This window comes from Arachis ipaensis, chromosome B06 (assembly GCF_000816755.2).
Source record: "Arachis ipaensis cultivar K30076 chromosome B06, Araip1.1, whole genome shotgun sequence".
NCBI classification, from domain to species: domain Eukaryota; kingdom Viridiplantae; phylum Streptophyta; class Magnoliopsida; order Fabales; family Fabaceae; genus Arachis; species Arachis ipaensis.
In genome coordinates this window covers 106,570,100-106,591,103 of record NC_029790.2, presented here as the reverse complement: position 1 = coordinate 106,591,103, position 21,004 = coordinate 106,570,100, and the positions used below count along the sequence as shown (strand labels likewise).

General features: G+C 42.1%; 1 protein-coding gene across 1 annotated transcript; it reads right to left on the bottom strand.

Annotated features, from left to right (window-relative positions):
• LOC107647188 lies at positions 4,860-5,336 on the bottom strand. The gene has a single exon (XM_016351303.1). The coding sequence runs from the start codon at positions 5,334-5,336 to the stop codon at positions 4,860-4,862; it is 477 nt and encodes a 158-aa protein (XP_016206789.1).

Here is a 21,004-nt window from a genome sequence, read left to right as displayed (position 1 = left end):
GCACTCTGCTTGGAAGGCTGTGTATACGCACAGGTAGCTGCGCGCACGCACACGTCTCTGAGTTCACTCCTTTGTTTTCTCTTGCTTTCTCCACTTTGCATGCTCTTCTTCCATTTTCTCCAATCCATTCCTACTTTATACACCTGAAATCACTTCACCAACAACATCAAGGCATCGAATGGAAGGCAAATGGAATAAAATAGATTAAATTAAGTATAAAAGAGCATATTTTCATGATCAAGCACAAATTGGGAGGAGAGACCAAAAGCATGCTATTCAAGGGAATAAGTGTGAGTTTATGTGATGAAAATCCATTCAATTCTAACCAAAAATCATCATCAAATATGGATTCATCAATTCCCCCACACTTAAACACTAGCATGTCCTCATGCTAAACACACAAAGGAGATAAATGAAAGGGAGAATGACTTATGCTATATACTACTTAAATGCATGCAACTATCTAAAAACTAATCTCTAATATGTATTATGATGAGAGTTGGTAGAAACAAACTATGAAATTCCAATCCATCGCAAGAGAACTTTTAGGGTCAATGCCAAGGATTCATGCATTAAGATCAATGTCCAAAGAATTGAATTGAAGTTATCAAAACTATCCAATCAGACAACTTGCAAGAAGACGCGATATGAGGTGTAAAAACATGGAATTGAGCAATCGAACCCCTCACCGGATGTGTATCCACTCAATTTGCTCAGTGTTTAGCATTTTACCACTCAATTCTCCTTTTATCATGCTTTTCAAAGACTTGCAATTCATCTAACAATCAACTAGTATTAATGCATGAATAACAAATATCATGAGGTCTTTAAAGGGATGTAATGGGGCTAGGGTTTAGGTAGGATGAAGTTTGGTCAAGTGGACTTAAAGAATTAATTTTTTGATTAGCTTGAATGTCCACCTAATCCTACATCACTTATATACACATAACAATGCAACCTTCTAACCCATTTCCTTTTTATATCTCATCTTACTCATGCATTTTCTTTCAACCATGGCATATGCATCCTTTATTTGCACTTTTTATTCATACTTTATTATGCACTAGGTTTTTTTTTTTTAATTGAACTATGAATGCATATGTTTCAATTAATGGAATGCATGAGTATTACCTAATTACCAAAAATTTTCACGAAGAATTCACGCCTTTATCACCAATGCTTTCTAAACTTCTCCCACGCTTAGAATTTACACACTAATCCACCCAAGCTAATCAAGGAATAATTCAAGGACATCAATGGTTTTCGGCTTAAGGGGAGTAATGTGCTATCATCAGAACAAAAGGGGATTCATAGGCTCAAAGGGGTTCACAAAGGTGAATGCAAGGTTGGCCATATAGGTTAGTGAGTTTATCATCAAAGATGGCCTCAATCATGCTAAATGCATCCAAACACAAATACAGGACATAAAGAATCATGTAAATCAATGATTACAATAAAAAAGGAGTACAATCACACACAAGAACAACATTATGGTTGAGAAAATGCAACCATCTATTAAAGCTCAAATCTCACAAGGTATGTTGTTCGAGCTCTTTTTCCATGTTCTACAAACAAAATACTCCAAGCAACTTGGTAAAACAATTTTTTTTTTCAATTCAATCAATGGTATGCCCTTAGAAAAGGATTTCATGGGAATTCCTTGGTGTTTTCACACTTATTCATCATATCATGCAAGATGCAAACATTAACTACTAAATATTCATAAATGATAAAGAAATATTCACAACAAACCAAACAAGATGCAATAGGAATAAAACTACTCAAAAATAAAGAAAAAAGTACTACAAGAGACATTACAAAGTGTCTTTAAGAAAGAAATTTTTACCCCCTTGAGGTCATCGATCCTCCCCCACACTTAAATTGTGCACGGTCCTCCATGCATGCTCGCGATCCAGAAGGATGAAGAGGGGGCCACCTTCAGCTGGTGGGCTCAGAAATGGGATGGTCAACTGCATCAAGCTCTTCCCCAGCTAGCTCGGATGAAGGTGTAGGAATCGGGCCGGGGTATCTTCCTTCTAAACTTGCCACTATCCACTCAAAACGCTTGTTCTCCAAATTCTCCATGTGGTGGATATCATGCAAGTTGTCGCGGAATAGATCCGGAAGAGGACGAAAAAAAGGTAAAGTAGTTGATAGGGTCGGTGGACTTGATGGTGGTGCTATGGGTGCCTTCCTCTTGGAGGGGGTTATTTTTGTTGATCTTTCCAAATCTCCTCTCGGAATGAATTTGTTGCCACTAGGAAACTCAAACATTCTATCCATTGGTCGCCTCTCTATCCCAGCTGTATTTGCTAAACGCATCACTATCGATGGAAATGGAATGCTGACATTCTTCTTCTCAATCAATTTCCAAATTGATTTGCGCAATAAAGGCAAGATGGGTATATGCTTCCCTTGCATAATAGCCCATAGTAGCAAAGCAGTTCTAAATCTCACATGGGTGGTATGGGTGCTCGGGATGATATAGTCCGCCACAATTTGATGCCATATACGAGCTTCAGCATTCAAATCAGAATATGCAATACTGGTGGAAACAGAATTCTTCCCTTTGCTATACTCCCAAGATGCACCAGGACGGTCTATTTTCTCAAGAATGGGAGTCAGAGATATTCTTCTTTCGAAGACATCCTCATTTATCTTGGAGTATCTGTCTTTCTCAAATGCAATATGGGGAATGTTCAGGATAGCTTCTAGAGCTTGATTGGAGGTATCCAACATCTTACCCCGGAGGAAGACTGACTCTGTTTCCCAAGCTTGGTAGTTTGCATAGAATTCCCGCACCATAGTCTCATTGACTTCAATAGGTTCTCGCTCGAGAAACTCCCAATGAAGTGAGGCGATTCTTTCGTGAATAATCTCCTTGTATTGGCTTGGAACCTTCAACGGCCGCTCCCAATGGATTTTACGTTTCTCAATGGCCTCGTATTGAGAGTCGGCTCTTCGGTTAACCAAGGTAACCAGTTTATTACCGCGGCGATTCCACCAAATATTAGGAGAGCGAGTGGTAGTTTTCCTAACCGGCGAAGAAGCTAGTGCCTTACCCTTCTTTCTCATCCTGAAAATACAAACAAAAGAATTTCGAGATCATAGGACAACATTAAAGTAAAAATCATTGAGGAAGCATTAATAACTTTGAAAGAGGCTTATATAAGTGGTGTAATTTATAAAAACACGGTGTATATGTTCCAATAATGCGCGCGGGTGGGATACACACACCGGCCGATCATTACGGCAATCACACCCTTAAGCAATTAACAACTCGAAGCTTTAAGCAAGCCCCAAAAGGGAATTAGCAATTGTTCATTCTCAAGAAGTGGTAATCACACATACAATGGTCTTAATTTGAGTGCAAAAGATGTTTGATCAAGACATCAACTAAGGTTGAGCCATTGTATAGGGGTTACCATATCAAAAATTTTTTATGAACAACGACAAATGAATTCATACCACACAATGCATTTGCAACCGAGAATTGCACATGAACAAACAAGGAAATGCATCGGTGAATTTACTTAACAACCATCAAAAGTCATTATAGACGTTGCAAAATTCATACAGTATGCCTAACAAGAGATAAATCGAACACATATGATGGTCAAGTCATATGAATCAAACAAAGTGTTTATTGAGACATTTTATCGAATATGTGGTATGCAATGTGCAAGTTCATCACAATTAAGCTCAAATATGCTCATAACCAGTCCCAAAAATCAAACAACAACACTTTGCAAATCAAGGAAACAAGAAAGAAAGCAATTAATAAAATCTAAGCAATATAAAAGGGATGGAAACACTTGCAAAGAAAATATTAACATAAAGAGAAAAGGAAAACAAGAACGTTAGATATAAAGGTTGAGAAGACAAGAATGAGGTGGGAAACAATGGCACTTCTTATAGCCACTGCGAAATTACGGCGGTTGGGTTCGCCGGAAAAGAAAGCAACACCGGAAGAGGGAGAGCTCACCCGTGGTGTATATAGAAAAGAGAAGGAAAGAAAGAAGGAAAAGAGAGAAGAGAAGGGAAGAAAGGGGAAAGAGAGAGGGCGCCGGCAGTGGGCAGAGAAGAGGGAGAGAGGCAGCTGTGAAGAAGAAAAAGGAAAGAGGGGGGCTGCCTCTCAACAGGGCAAATTGCCTTGTTATTGCCCAGAATGCGTCTTGTGCGGACGCACAGAGACGAAAACTTGGAGCGGTGCGAATGCACACAGCGTGCGATCGCTGCGACCAGAGGAGTTGCAAAAGGACGTGCGACCGCAGAGATTTTTTTTTTGTTTAGAAAAGCTTGAGGACAAAGGTTCGCATGCGTGCGCACATAGGTCCGTGCGCACGCACAGAGGTTAGGAATGGGGTGGGTTGTGCCCACGCACAAGCTGTTCCCTTGCTGCCAACAGAGAGGTTGTCGAGTTGCGTGTGGACGCATACATCTGTGCGGCCGCACAGGTGGAGCGTGAAAGGGAGTGCGTGCGGGCGCACGCGAGTGATCGCTCGCTCAGGCTGGTGCGTCCGCACACATGGCAAAAAATTCAGGGTTGTGCGGACGCACAGGTGTCCTGTTTCAGAAAATTCATTTCTTCTCAAAACCAAGGTTCCCACCCTTAGCATATCAACAAACCACACCCAAACCATTTAAATAAGCACAAATTCACAGTCTACAAGCAATACATCTTGGACAGCTCAAAATTCATCAAATCAAACCTAAACTAACCATTATATCACAAAAAGGCAAATAATGCAAAAGACTATAAACAAGAGATAGAGTTGGAATAATGTCACCATGGTGGGGTGTCTCCCACCAAGCACTTTGGTTTAGAGTCCTAAGTTGGACTTGCATGGCTTCATTGGTCATTTGGGAACTTCACCAAGGAGGAAAATCTCCAACTCCTTGGCATTTTTGGGTTGAGTGTGATAAAGCTTTACCCTATGACCATTGACCTTGAGCTTAACTCCATTAGTGGGGTGAATCACCTCCACCACCCCATATGGCTTGACATCTACTACTTTAAACGGACCATCCCATCTAGACCTCAATTTTCCGGGCTTGAATCGCAACCTTGAATTGTACACAAGTACTTCGTCACCTATCTTGAAGTTCTTCTGCCTTATATTCTGGTCATGGAATGCCTTAGCTTTTTCCTTGTAGAACTGAGCATTTTCGTATGCTTCCAACCTAAGGCATTCGAACTCTTCCAATTGGAGCTTACGTTCCATTCCCGCCCCCTTTAAGTCCGGATTGCAATTCTTCACCGCCCAAAAGGCTCTATGTTGGATCTCAACCGGAAGATGACAGGGTTTCCCGAAAACAATACGGAAGGGGCTCATTCCAATCTGGAACTCTAATCCTTCCTCTGTGGGTTAACCACCTTCTCTAAGATTCTTTTGATCTCCCTGTTGGATACTTTCGCTTGCCCATTGGTTTGGGGGTGATAGGCTGTAGAAACTTTGTGAATAACCCCATACTTTTTCATCAATGCCTCGATTTTCCTATTACAAAAATGGGTTCCTTGGTCGCTCACTGACGAACTGGTTTTCTGCTAGTAAAGAATTTTATAAAAGTATAATCGCGTTGTAAGTATAGTTTCTAAACCAACAGAGAATCCTTTCGTACAAAAGTTTTGTTTGTCACTTAAGCAAACCTAATAAAAATAATAACCGAAGTATGGAAATCTTGGGTCGTCTCTCAAGGAATTATAGGGAAGTATGATTTATTATTGGTTATGAGAAAAAGTGTATTTTTGGGTTTTTTGAAATAAGGAACAAGTAATTTAAATGACAAGAAAAATAAATTAATAATTAGAAAATCTCTTGGCAAGGTATAAGAATTGGAAGTCCTATCCTAGTTATCCTTATCAGGTGTGATGAGAATTGGGTTTTAATCCCATTTAGTTAACCCTTACTAAACAAAGGAAAGTCAAGTGGACTAATTAAATTGATTCCTCAAGTCCTAGTCCATTCCTGTGGATAGACTAACTTTAGAGCGATTCGAATCAATTAGCAATTCCAATTTCAATTAACAGTTGAGTTTGATAACTCAAGTGTTACCAATTAATCAACCAAAGCCAAAAGGGAAGAAGATCTACTCGAATGAAAATAATTTGGATAAATCGAAAACATCAATAACATAAATAAAATAAAACGATCTTATATCTGAAATACCTCAATTTATATTAATTAAGAAAATCCTAACATGAATGGTTCATAAGCCAAATTGAAAAGATAAATAACAATTAAAGTAATAGAATAAATAAAAGTAGAAAATAAATTAAAGGAACATTGAACCTGTAATTGAAGAGAAGTAGCCTAAACATAATAGAAATCCTAAATCTTAATCCTAAGTGAGAGGAGAGAACCTCTCTCTCTAAAAGCTACATCTAAAACCTAAAATTATATATAAATGAATGTTGTTTGAATTGTTCCCTGGTGAATGGATGCATTCCCCCACTTTATAGCCTCTAATATGTGTTTTCTGGGCCGAGAACTGGGTCAGAAACAGCCCAGAATTCGCTGGTTGTGAATTGAAACACGCTGATTTTTGTCACTGCGATGCATCTGTGTAGAGCACGCATTTGCGTCGCCTAGCTGTATGGCAACTATAGCAAATTATATATCATTTCAAAGCCCTGGATGTTAGCTTTCCAACGCAATTAAAACCGCATCATTTGGACTTTTGTAGCTCAAGTTATGACTGTTTGAGTGCGAAGAGGTTAAGCTAGACAACTTTGCAGTTCCTTCAGCTTCTTGTATTCCTTCCACTTTTGCATGCTTCCTTTCCATCCTCTGAGCCATTCCTGCCCTGTAATCTCTGAAATCACTGAACACACATATCACGACATCGAATGGTAATAAGAGAGGATTAAACATAGCAAATTTAAAGCCCAAAGAAGCATGTTTTCAATCATAGCACAAAATCAGGAAGGAAATTATAAAACCATGGAATTAGTATGAATAAGTGTGCAAAGACTTGATAAAAACCACTCAATTGAGCACAAGATAAACCATAAAATAGTGGTTTATCACTCACGATTGCTCGTGGTGACCCAAATCTACAAATGATGTTATTTTTCAAAAAGGAAGCAACAGTATTAGCATCATTGCAACGAGTAGGAATTGCTTCCACCCATTTAGAGACGTAGTCCACTGCTAACAATATGTACAAAAACCCATTGTGACCTATGAAATTCATGCCCCAAACATCAAAGATTTCGTAAAAAATCATCGGTTGTTGGGGGCATTTCATCCTTTTGTGAGGTATTTCTGGATTTTTGGCATTGATGACAAGATTTGCAAAATTGGTTTGCATCGCTAAATAGAGTAGGTGGTGCACGAATTGTGAATCACACTTTTCACAACTCGTACCACTGACCAGCAAGTGCACTGGGTCGTCCAAGTAATACCTCACGTGAGTAAGGGTCGAATCCCACGGAGATTGTTGGTTTGAAGCAATCTATGGTTATCTTGTAAATCTTAGTCAGGAAGTCATTTATGTTTATTAGTTGAATTGCAAATAAACAATAGAGCATGGATTAAAGGTTACTTGTTATGCGGTAATGGAGAATATGTTGGAGTTTTGGAGATGCTTTGTCTTCTGAATCTCTGCTTTCCTCTGTCTTCTTGTTCACGCACGCACGTCCTCCTATGGCAGGCTGTGTGTTGGTGGATCACCGTTGTCAATGGCTACCTTCCATCCTTCCAGTGAAAACTACGCTCACGCGCTCTGTCATAGCACGGCTAATCACCGGTTGGTTCTTGATCCGGTTGGAATAGGATTTACTATCCTTTTGTGTCTGTCACTGACGCCCAGCCTTCAGGAGTTTGAAGCTCGTCATAGTCATTCAATCCTTGAATCCTACTCGGAATACCACAGACAAGGTTTAGACTTTCCAGATTCTCATGAATGCCGTCATCAGTTCTAGCTTATACCACGGAGATTCTGATTAAGGAATCTAAGAGACACTCATTCAATCGTATATAGAACGGAGGTGGTTGTCAGGCACACGTTCATGATTTGAGGAAGGTGATGAGTGTCACAGATCATCACCTCCATCACAGTTAAGCGTGAATGAACATCTTAGATAGGAACAAGCGTGTTTGAATGGAAAACAGAAATACTTGCATTAATTCATCGAGACACAGCAGAGCTCCTCACCCCCAACAATGGGGTTTAGAGACTCATGCCGTCAGAGAATACAAATTTTTGATCTAAAATGTCATGAGGTCCAAAATAAGTCTCTAAAAGTTGTTTAAATACTAAACTAGTAGCCTAGGGTTACAAAATATGAGTAGACTATGATGGATGATGCAGAGATCCACTTGTGGGGCCCACTTGGTGTGTGCTGGGCTGAGACTTAAGCAATTCACGTGCAGAGGCCATTTGTGGAGTTGAACGCCAGTTTTTATGCCAGTTTGGGCGTTCAACTCCAGCTTTTGATCCTTTTCTGGCGCTGGACGCCAGAATTGGGCAGAGAACTGGCGTTGAACGCCAGTTTACGTCGTCTATCCTTGTGCAAAGTATAGATTATTATATATTGCTAGAAAGCCCTGGATGTCTACTTTCCAACGCAATTGGAAGCATACCATTTCGAGTTCTGTAGCTCCAGAAAATCCATTTTGAGTGCAGGGAGGTCAGAATCCAACAGCATCAGCAGTCCTTTTTCAGCCTGAATCAGATTTTTGCTCAGCTCCTTCAATTTTAGCCAGAAAAATACCTGAAATTACAAAAAAACACACAACTCATAGTAAAGTCCAGAAATATGATTTTTTTTCCTAAAAACTAATAAAAATAGACTAAAAACTAACTAAAACATACTCAAAACTATATGAAATTATCCCCAAAAAGCGTATAAAACATCCGCTCATCAGTAGGCCACCAGAATCCACAGTCTAAAACCTTCCTTGCTGTTCGTTGTTGGCCAAAATAATCCCCACTCTCAGATGAGTGGCAAAATTGAAGGATAGACTGGAATTCAGATTCCGGCACACATTTTCTAATTACTTGATCCGCCCCACGCCTCCATAGATATGGGTCATCCCAAATATAATACTTAGCATCGGTCCTCAATCTATCTTTTTGATGCTTTGAGAATTGTGGGGGAAAAACGTGAACGACCAAGTAGTTAGCTATCGGGTAAACCATGGGGTGCTTTGGGATATTGCTTGCAAGGCATCTAAAGGAAATGAGTCATTGATAGGAGTGGGATCCAGAGTTAAATGTTCGAGGCGACTCAAATGGTCTGCTACTAGGTTTTGGGATCCACTTCTATCTTTGATGTCCAAGTCAAATTCTTGCAAAAGCAATATCCACCTAATGAGCCTAGGTTTTGACTCTTTCTTTTTTAGCAAATATTTCAATACAGCATGGTCAGAATACATCACCACCTTAGAGCCTAGCAAATAAGGTCGAAACTTGTCTAGAGCAAAAACAATGGCTACAAGCTCTTTTTCGGTGGTGGTGTAGTTCGACCGAGCCAAATCTAAAGTTTTTGATGCATAAGCTATAGTGTAGGAAGCATTACCATCGCGTTGTGCTAACGCGGCTTCTACGGCGTGATTCGAGGCATCGCACATGATCTCAAAAGGTTGACTCCAATTTGGGCCTCGCACAATAGGAGCTGTGGTTAGCGCTTCCTTCAACTTATCAAAAGCCTTTTTGCAATCTTCATTGAAATGAAATTCTACATCCTTTTGTAGTAGGCGGGAAAGGGGCAATGCGACCTTGCTAAAGTCCTTGATGAACCGACGATAAAAACCTGCATGATCCAAGAAGGAACGGATCTCCCTCACTAAGGAGGGGTAAGGTAAACTCGAAATGACATCGATCTTAGCCGGGTCGACGGAAATTCCGTCTTTAGAAACAATGTGACCCAACACTATACCTTGTTTCACCATGAAATGGCACTTTTCAAAATTTAGAACAAGGTTAGTATTGGTGCATCGCTCTAGTACCCTAGCCAAGTTCCCTAAACAAGCATCAAAGGAGCTACCATACACACTGAAATCGTCCATGTAGACTTCCATACAATTCTCTAAAAGATCCGAGAAAACACTTGTCATGCATCTTTGGAATGTTGCCGGTGCGTTGCATAAACCAAATGACATTCTCTTATACGCAAACGTCCCAAAAGGGCAAGTAAAAGTAGTTTTCTCCTGATCTTCAAGAGCTATGTGAATTTGAAAGTAACCTGTGTACCCATCTAGAAAGCAATAATGGGATTTACCTGCCAAGCGATCCAACATTTAGTCAATGAACGGCAACAGGTAACCGTCCTTCCACGTTGCTTGATTTAGCCGGCGGTAATCGATGCACACTCGCCAAGTGTTCTAGACTCGGGTGGCCACAAGCTCTCCACTCTCCGTCTTCACCATTGTTACTCCGGACTTCTTCAGTACTACTTGGACCGGACTCACCCATTCACTGTCGGAAATGGGGTAGATGATCCGCTTCCAAGAGTCGGGTCACTTCCTTCTTTACTACGTCAAGGATTATAGGATTTAGCCGCTGTTCTGAGGGTTACCTGAAACTATAGGTCGATCTCGGACGAGATCTTCTGTACTGGTCGGAGATGACGTGTCCGGCTGGTGGGTGGCGGCCAGAGCTGTCGTGTCCGACTTGTTGGACTGGATGCGCTGCTGATCCTTCGTCACCGGAGGGTGGTGGTACCTGCAAGGGACTCCGATGCTTAAGTTAGCAAGGATATTGAGTAGGTTTTTAGTAGAATCAGAGTATGAGTTATACCTGGGTGCTTCAGTATATTTATAATAGTAGGAGATGACCTTTCTGGGGATAAGATAGTTATCTTATCTTATCTTATCTTATCTTTGAGTGAAGTCATCTTATCTTCAAGGGAACCGCCCTTATCTCTATAGGCTTGGGCTACCTTTAGATTTGGGTCGTGTTCCTCTATCTGGGCCCTTATTGGGCTTTCCTGGAAATTTAGCCGAGCTCTTTTGAGAAGAGGTCGGTCGCTTTGTTACTGAACATCCCGGGTCGGGTAGCTCGACCCAGGGTGTGAACAGTGCCCCTGCTCGAGCTCGGTCTTTTTCTTTTTTGAGATCGAGCCTTAGTCTTTAGGACTTCGATCCTTCTTGGGTGAAGCCGAACTCGAGCATTTGTCGACTTCTTTCTTTGTAGAATCTTCCTTTTTGAATATGGAACGTTTTTCTCCTCAAAGCGCGCCCTTTTGTATTAGCGCTCTGTTCTTGGGAACGGGCGAGGGTTTTAATACCCTTATTAATTTCTTTTTAATGCTCCGTTTCTCTTAGCTCTTTATTTTGAATTTTACATACAAAAAATGGTTTCTCTTCTTCGACTTTCTTTGTAACTTCCTCCTTTATTCTCTCGCCTTCTGTTTTTGCCCAAATTTTTGCATTGCAATGTCATTTGGTGATCTCTGGTTATTTTCTTTGAAAGGCGATTCTGTCTCTCCGTCTTCAATCTCTTTCGAAGCTTCCTCCTTAGTCCAGGTTTGGTTTTTCTTTATCTTGCCGTTCCTTTTCTTTCTTTTGTTTTGCCTTCGGTTCTTGGTAAAGTTTTGGTTTTTCTTGAATGCATGTTTGGAAAGCTTGAATCTTTTTGCATTGTCGTGCTTGCTTGTCGCTGTGCTGTATGTTTTTCTGGTTTTTTATGAACCTGTTTTACTTTGCCCAGAAGGTTGCTCCTTTTGATGACTTTCGCTATGTTGATGATTTCATTGATGATCCTTTGTAGAAAGTAACGATTTTTTCTAGTGGCTTGTTTATTTGGGGTGTTTATTTTCTGAAAAAGGCGATGTCTTTGATGACTTCTTGTTGATACTTTCATTGCTTGGTAGTTTCGTCTGCGGCTGTGAATTTTGGGAGGTAGTTATTTTGATGACTTTATTTGATTTGTAGCTCGTGGCTTTCTTCTCAAGGTGTTATCTTTCTGTTTAAGATGTGTAGAGGTGTAGACTTGTAGGTTTCCCTGAGTCCTTGTTCTATAAGTTGCCTCTAAAGGATGCCCCTGGATTTTTAGTGTGGGTCCTGGGGTTTCCTTTTGTTGCTTGTATTGCTCTGGTGTCATGCTTATCCGGGCTGTTCTGATATGGTTTTTTGACTTTATCCGAGATGTTTTGGGTTAGTAATCTATTTTCTTCTTTTCTTGCTGTAGGACTAGTTGACCTCATGTCTTCTCACAAGAACATTATTGAGACATCTTCCCAAGTCCCCGAGGGCATTGCTGATTGGGTGGATTCGATGGTTCTTTTGTGCGTTTCTTTGGTTGATTCCGAGTTTTGTCAGCAGCTTAGGCAGTTTCATAGGGTTTGTAGAAGTGGTAGTGAGGAAAAGAATTATGAGCTTGTACCCCCCATTCCTGAAGAGAGAGTTTGTTTCTCTACTCGAGTTGCTGGAGACCGTCATTTTTTCTATGCATATGATTACTTTTTTGGCCAGATGAATATCACCATTCCTTTTACTCCTTTTGAGACCAACCTGTTGTTGTCTTGCAATGTAGCTCCATCCCAACTTCACCCCAATTCTTGGGGTTTTATAAAGATCTTTCGATTGCTGTGTCGCGAGTTTTGACGTCCCTGCTTCGCAATCCCTTTTTTTTATTTGTTTGTCTTGAGAAAACCCGGGGTAGTGAATAAAAAGGCTGCCTGGGTTTCTTTCTGAGCTTCGCAAGGGAAGAAAGTTTTTTCCATGTATGACGAGTCGTTTCGTGATTTTAAGAACTATTTCTTCAAGGTCCGAGCTGTTGAAGAGGCTCGTCCCTTTTTTCTGGATGAGAATGATGAGCCCACTTTTCCTTTAGAGTGGCAAAAGAACGTTGTTGTGTCGAGGTATTCCTGGGAGATGTTGGACGAGGTCGAGCAGGCCTTTGTGACTGTGTTGGAGGAGAATTGGGGGGAGCCTCCCTATCTTGATACCAAGAACTTCTTAGGGGACCCCTCACTCCTTCGAGATGAGCTGGGTAGTGTTCAATTTTGGTCTTTCTTGTTTTGTTGAGTTTATTTCTTTACGAGCTCTTTTTTTTATTTGTAACTTAGTTTCCTGCTGTGATGTTTTGTTTGCAGAGATGATTAAGAACAAGGAATCCATGAAGGCCTTTAAAAGGGCAAGAAAGGCTACTGCAGCTCAAAATGTCTCAGCTAAGGCGGCCGGTGAGGGATCATCTCAGGTTCAGTCGAAGCCGGCCATACCGACTTCGCCGAGGGTGAGGAAGGTAATCCCTGCTCCCCGGGTTCGTTTGGCTGATCCTCCTCAAGTTTCTGTTGCTACTTCTAGTGCTCCTCCAAACAAAAAAACAAAGAACAAATGAGCCTTTCAACCTTGATGCCCCTGACTTTGATGCGGTTGAGTTCGTCAATCAGCAGATTGTCCCTACGGTACCATTCCTACCGACGATGTTTCTCTCCTTCGCCACTTGGATTTTATTACTCGGAGTAGTGTCAAGATGGTGCATATGGGAGCTGCCTTGTACCGAACTGCCCAAGACCTCCCTCTTCATGCTACCAAAGCTTTTATGGAAGAGGCTAAGCAAGAGTTCGATCGTATGAAAGGTTTAAAGGAGGAGCTCTAAGTGAAAGTGACCAAACTGGAGAAGGAGTTGGAGATCGAAAAGGTTAGTTCTGTTGCCTTGGCGGCTTCTATTAGGTTGGCTGAGGATACCGCCTTGAGGCACAAGGATAGCTATGTTACGGCCTATAGGGAAGTGATGCGTCTCAGGGAGGAGTTGGAGTCTGCCCGGGTTGATTATGCTGAGCTCCAGGATCACCTCGTAGGCAGCGTAACTGCTGCTTATGAGAACCTGAATGAGCAAGTTCGAGTTCTTGCTCCCGAGGTCGACCTTACTCTCTTCAGTCTGGACAATGTTGTAAAGGATGGCAAGATTGTCCCTGACGACCCTGATGACGACGATGTTGAACCTCCCCCTGTGCTTGCTGCCAAAGCCTCCGAAGTGCCGACTTCTTCTGCTCCTTCAGCTGAGGTTGATCTTCCCGTGTCAGATCCTGACTGTCAAATATTGAATCGGGATGATGAGACTGTGGATGCTGTGCCTATCCAGACTCGCCCTCCTTCACCTCGTGCTGCCGAGAAGCCTTCGGATCTTTCCTGATTGTGTTAATGCTTTGTGTAGATAGCCCGTCTTGTGGGCTTTTTTAAACTCTTTATTTTGTAAATGATGTTTGCTGACTATTGACACTCTTTTAGTTGCTTGTTTAGCAACTTTATTTTGAAAAACAAAATAGCTTCCAAGTTCTTGGGGCTGATTTGGGTAGCCTCTTGAGCTTGTTCTAATTATAACTCTATCATGTCGGTCTGCACTCGACTTGGCACCTTTCTAGGTTTTGTGAATGCTGGAACCTTTCGTTGTCTGACTTCTTTGGATAGGCTTGATTCCTTTACCTTATATAACACTTAAGGTCTTTTGGGAGGCCGGTTTCGTCGTGTTGGTTTCGTCCGAGTTGTTGTTAGTGATCCTCTTTGGACTTTGTTTAGATCTTTTTTAGGGATTACTTTTGTGATCTCCTGTTTTGGGCCGACTTCGTCATGTCGGGCTCTTTTAAGTTGTTTTGTAATCCTCTTTCTTGGACCTTGTTCAGGCCTCTTTCAGGGATTATCTTTTTGTGTTTTTCGGGCTGACTTCGTCATGTCAGGCCCTTCTAAGTTATTTTTGTAATCCTCTTTCTTGGACCTTGTTTAGGTCTCTTTTAGGGATTACCTTTATAACTTTCGCGTTTTTGGGCCGACTTTGTCATGTCGGGCCCTTCTAAGTTATTTTTGTAATCCTCTTTCTTGGACCTTGTTTAGGTCTCTTTCAGGGATTACTTTTATAACTTTTGTGTTTTTGGGGCCGACTTTGTCATGCCGGGCCCTTCTAAGTTATTTTTGTAATCATATTTCTTGGACCTTGTTTAGGTCTCTTTCAGGGATTACTTTTATAACTTTCGTGTTTTTGGGGCCGACTTTGTCATGTCGGGCCCTTCTAAGTTATTTTTGTAATCCTCTTTCTTGGACCTTGTGCAGGTCTCTTTCAGGGATTACTTCTATAACTTTATGTTTTGGGCCGACTTCATCATGTCGGGCCCTTCTAAGTTATTTTTGTAATCCTCTTTCTTGGACCTTGTTCAGGTCTCTTTCAGGGATTACTTTTATAACTTTATGTTTTGGGCCGACTTCGTTATGTCGAGCCCTTCTAAGTTATAGTAATCCTCTTTTATAGGGTTGGCCAGACCTCTTTCCAGGGTTTACTTATAACTTTGGTCGACTTGGTCCAACTTCTTAGTGTCGGCCAGTCTTTAAGTTATTATTTAGCAATCCATCTTATCAAGACCTCGTCAGGTCCTTTCTTCGGATCACTTTCGATAACTTCTTGCATTATTCTGTTTTCATCTTTGCCGATTTGTAGAAGGTGGGTTCAATCCTTGTTTAGTCGACCTTTAGATGAATTTGGTTTTCATCTCTGTTGGTCTTTATCGTGATCGTGTAGTGAATTTGTTTTTCACTTTCTGTCGATCTGTTGCTTTATAATCGGGTGATGAATGTTTCAGATTAATGCGTCTTGAAAACTTGTAGAACATCTAATATATTTTATTTAAAAGAAAATGCAAATATGTACATGCGGAATTTTTATCCTTTTAAGTCGGATAATTCGTGGATCTTAACTTGGTGCCTCATTAAAAAATCTTTTCAGGAAAAAGAGTGCATCCTATGCTGAGATCCTTTACCATCCTAGCTATAGTACCTTCTTAGGTTGCAGGCGTGCCACGATCTGGGAAGCTCTCGCCCCTCGAGTTCGGACAGTCTGTAGTAGCCCTTCCCAAGTACTTCTATGACTCGGTAGGGTCCTTTCCAATTTGCTGCCAACTTTCCTTCTCCAGGTCGAGTTGTTCCGATATCATTTCGGATTAGGATGAGATCATTATTAGCGAAACCTCGTGGCACTACCTTTTGATTATATCTGGAAGCCATTCGACGTTTTAGTACTTCTTCCCTGATCCGAGCTCTCTCTTGGATTTCTGGAAGTAGGTCGAGCTCTTTCCTTTATAGTTGGGAGTTGGCCTCTTCATTGTAATGGACCACTCTAGGCAACCCTTCTTCGATCTCTACTAGGATCATTGCCTCCATTCCGTAAGCTAACCAGAAGGGTGATTTCTTTGTGGTAGAATGTTGCGTTGTTCGATATGCCCATAGGACTTGTGGGAGCTCTTCAGCCCAGGCTCCCTTTGCGTCCTGTAATCTTCGTTTTAGCCCAGCCAATATCACTTTGTTGGCGACTTCAGCTTGTCTGTTGGCTTGAGGATGTTCTACGGAAGTAAATTGGTGTTTTATATTCAAGTCGGCCACTAACTTTCTGAAGCCTGCATCTGTGAATTGGGTGCCATTATCTGTGGTGATGGAGTATGGGACCCCGAACCTTGTGACAATGTTTCTATATAGGAATTTTCGACTTCTTTGAGCAGTGGCATTAGCTAGGGGTTCTGCCTCGATCCACTTTGTAAAGTAGTCTACCCCTACTATGAGGAATTTAACTTGTCCCGATCCCTGAGGGAAGGGTCCGAGAAGGTCGAGTCCCCATTTTGCAAATGGCCATGGTAAGGTCACGCTGATGAGTTCCTCTGGCGGGGCGATGTGAAAGTTGGCATGTTTCTGGCATGGTAAACATGTCTTTACAAACTCTGTGGCCTCCTTTTGTAGAGTTGGCCAATAAAATCCTGCCCGGAGTACTTTTTTGGTAAGTGCTTGTGCTCCGAGATGGTTGCCACAAATGCCACTGTGTATTTCTTCTAAAACTTCCTTTGTATTGGAAGTCGGCACACATTTTAACAATGGTATTGAAATCCCTCTTTTGTATAGAGTATTATTTATGATAGTGTAGTGTTGTGCCTCCCGCTTTAACCTCTTTGCCTCCTTTTCATTTGTGGGGAGTGTTTCTGTTTTGAGGTAGTTAATTATGAGGGTCATCCATCCTTGATCCTGACCTGTTATGGCTAGGACTTTTTTCTTCTTCCGAGATGGACGGACTCTGCAGTATTTCTTGGATGAGGCTCCTATTGTTGTCCCCTGGTTTGGTGTAGGCTAGCTTTGAGAGTACGTCAGCTCACACATTCTGTTCGCGGGGTATGTGGTGGATCTCATATTCCCGGAGTTGTCCAAGTTGTTCCCTGGTTTTACCCAGGTACTTTTTCATAGTGGGATCCTTAGCTTGGTAGCTCCCTGTTATTTGTGAAGTGACCACCTGTGAGTCGCTGAAGATAATGAGCCTTTGAGCTCCGACCTCTTTAGCCAGCTTCAAACCAGCTAGTAGTGCTTCATATTCTGCTTGGTTGTTTGAGGCAGGGAACCCAAATTTGAGGGAAAGTTCAATTTGGGTTCCTTGGTTGCTTTCAATTATCACACTTGCGCCGCTTCCAGTTTTATTTGAGGAACCGTCCACGTAGAGATTCTATTCTGTGGGGGTTTCCGAAGTGTCTGTAAATTCTGCAATGAAGTCGGCTAAGTATTGTGATTTGATGGCTGTCCGAGCTTTGTATTGAAGGTCGAACTCATACAATTCGATTGCCCATTGCAAGATTCTGCATGCTAGGTCTGTTTTCTACAATATCCCTTTTATGGGCTGGTTGGTCCGAACCTTAATAGTGTGAGCTTGGAAGTACGGGCGAAGTCGTCGAGATGTTAGTATGAGAGCATAGGCAAATTTCTCTATTTTTTGGTAGTTCAGCTCGGACCCTTGTAGTGCTTTACTGATGAAGTATACAGGTTGTTGCCCCTTGTCGTCCTCTCGGACTAGTGCTGAGGCTACTGCCCGACTTCCTACTGCGAGGTACAATATGAGTGGCTCTCCCTCTCGTGGTCGAGTTAGGATAGGCGGTTGCCCCAGGAATCTTTTAAAATCTTGGAAGGCTTGCTCGCACTCCGTTGTCCATTCAAACTTCTTTCCCTTTCTTAGAGTGGCGTAGAAGGGGAGAGACCTTATTGCTGATCCCGCTAGAAATCTGGACAAGGCTGCCAACCTCCCATTGAGTTGTTGTACCTCTTTGACACAAGTTGGGCTCTTCATGTCGAGTATGGCCTGACATTTATCCGGATTTGCCTTGATTTCTCTTTGTGTGAGCATAAAACCCAAGAATTTGCCAGCTTCTACTGCAAAGGTACATTTTGCAGGATTGAGTCGTATGCCATGCTTTCTTATAGTGTTGAACACTTGGGCCAGGTCGGACAATAATGTCTCTTCGTTTTGTGTCTTTATTAACATGTCGTCCACATAGACCTCCATGATCTTTCCGATATGATCTGAAAAGACTTTATTCATTAACTTTTGATAAGTAGCTCCTGCGTTTTTAAGACCAAAAGGCATTACGATGTAGCAATAGTTTGCTTTTGGTGTTAGAAACGAGGTGTTTTCTTGATCAGGTGGATACATTGGGATTTGATTGTATCCGGAATATGCATCCATAAATGAGAGGTATTTATATCCGGATGAGGCATCCACCAGAGCGTCGATACTTGGGAGTAGATAAGGATCTTTTGAGCAGGCTTTGTTGAGATTAGTGTAGTCAGTGCACATTCGCCACTTCCCATTTGACTTTTTCACCAAGACGACGTTAGCTAGCCATAGTGGGTACTTGACTTCTGATGAATCCTGCCTCCAGTAGGGCTTGTACCTGCTCTTCCACAGCTTGGGATCGTTCTGGCCCAAGTTTTCTTCGTTTCTACTGTACTGGCCGAGATCCTGGGTAGACCGCCAATTTGTGGCACATTAGTTTGGGGTCTATACCTGGTATGTCTGCAGCTTTCCATGCAAAGAGATTGACGTTATCTCGTAAGAACAGTACAAGTGATTCTTTTATGTCTCCTCTTAGAATCGTTCCAATATTGGTTGTTTTGTCCGGGATGTCTCCGATCTGGACTTTCTCTACTTCACCTTCAGGTTGTGGACGGAGTTCTTCTCGCCTCTGAACTCCACCAAGTTCAATTGTGTGGAATTATTCTCCTCTGCCTCTGAGGTTTAGACTTTCATTGTAACAACAGTGCGCCATCTTTCGATCTGCTTTTATTGTAGCTATCCCTTCTGCAGTTGGGAATTTCATGCATAGATGTGGAGTTGAGACTATTGCGCCGAGTTGATTTAATGTTGTCCGACCTATTAAGGCATTATAGGCTGAACTCACGTCGACCACGATGTAGTCTATTTTGAGTGTTTTGGATTGATTTCCTTTTCTGAAGGTTGTGTGTAGTGGGATGTATCCCAGTGGTTGCACTGGGGTGTCTCCCAGTCCGAACAAGCTGTTTGGATACGCTCTAAGCTCTTTTAATTCTAAGCCGAGCTTGTTGAAGGCAGTTTTGAACAAGATGTCGGCAGAGCTCCCTTGGTCTATCAGTGTGCGGTGAAGATTTGCATTTGCCAGTATAATGGGGATGACCATGGGATCGTCATGTCTCGAGATGACACCTGATGCATCTTCTTTGGTAAACGTAATTGTCAGGATGTCGGGTGCTTCCTCCTTTCCCTCGACATGATATACTTCTTTGAGATATCTTTTGCGAGATGATTTGGAGATTCCCCCTCCTACAAATCCCGTGTATCATATGGACATGTCTTTCTGGTGTACGAGGTGATTGCTCGGTTCGTCCAACATCCTCATCCCTTCTCCTTTTTCTTTGCTCATCATCCCGGGTGGCCAGATACCGATCTAGTTTTCCCTCTCTTACTAATTTTTCTATGACATTTTTTAAGTCAAAACATTCGTTGGTGGAATGCCCACGGACTCGATAGTATTCACAATATTCGGTCCGATTTCCCCCTCCTTTTTTGCCTTTGTGTGGTCGAGCTGGTGGTATTTTTTCTATGTGGCAGACTTCTTTGTAGATATCCACAAGGGATACCCAAAGAGGGGTATAATTATGATATTTTTTAAATTTTCCCCATGTCGATATTCCTTCTTTTTGGACTCTTTATCCTTGTCCCGGAGGGGGGGGATAGGTGAATCCGAATTTTGAGGTCTCTCCTAGTCGAGAATTTTCCTCCATGTTGATGTATTTCTCCGCTCGTTCTTGCACTTCATTCAGAGATGTGGGGTATTTCTTCGATATGGATTGACTAAAAGGTCCCTCTCGTAGGCCATTGATGAGGCCCATGATGGCGGCCTTTGTTGGTAGGCTTTGTATGTCTAGACATGTTTTATTGAATCTTTCCATGTAGTTGCGAAGACTTTCCCGATCTCCTTACTTGATTCCTAATAGACTGGGGGCATGCTTGGCCTTATCTTTTTGGATAGAGAATCTGAACAGGAACTTTTTGGCTAAGTCGTCAAAGCTTGAGATGGACCTCGGAGGTAAATTGTCGAACCATCTAATTGCTGTCTTTGTAAGAGTTGTTGGAAATGCTTTACAGCGAACTGCATCTAAGGCGTCGGTATCTTTTAGTGTAGTGTCCGCATTTTTGTGCGGTGTTCTATCTTCTAGATCTGAATCGTGGTCGTTGTCATGGTCGTCCGCCATGGTGATGGGATGACTTCTAGGTCCCCGGCAACGGCGCCAATGTTCTGACGGTTACCTGAAACTGTAGGTCGATCTCGGACGAGATCTTCTGTACTGGTCGGAGATGACGTGTCCGGCTGGTGGATGGCGGCCGGAGCTGTCGTGTTCGACTTGTTGGACTGGATGCGCTGCTGATCCTTCGTCACCGGAGGGTGGTGGTTCCTGCAAGAGATTCCGATGCTTAAGTTAGCAAGGGTATTGAGCAGGTTTTTAGTAGAATCAGAGTATGAGTTATACCTGGGTGCTTCAGTGTATTTATAATAGTAGGAGATGACCTTTCTGGGGATAAGATAGTTATCTTATCTTATCTTATCTTTGAGTGAAGTCATCTTATCTTCAAGGGAACCGTCCTTATCTCTATAGGCTTGGGCTACCTTTGGATTTGGGTCGTGTTCCTCTATCTGGGCCCTTATTGGGCTTTCCTGGCAATTTAGCCGAGCTCTTTTGAGAAGAGGTCGGGTAGTCTGACCTGAAGAGGTCGGTTGCTTTGT

Excerpts from the sequence above, each read along its gene's own strand:
- LOC107647188 (XM_016351303.1), bottom strand. The coding sequence starts at position 5,336 with ATGAGCCCCTTCCGTATTGTTTTCGGGAAACCCTGTCATCTTCCGGTT.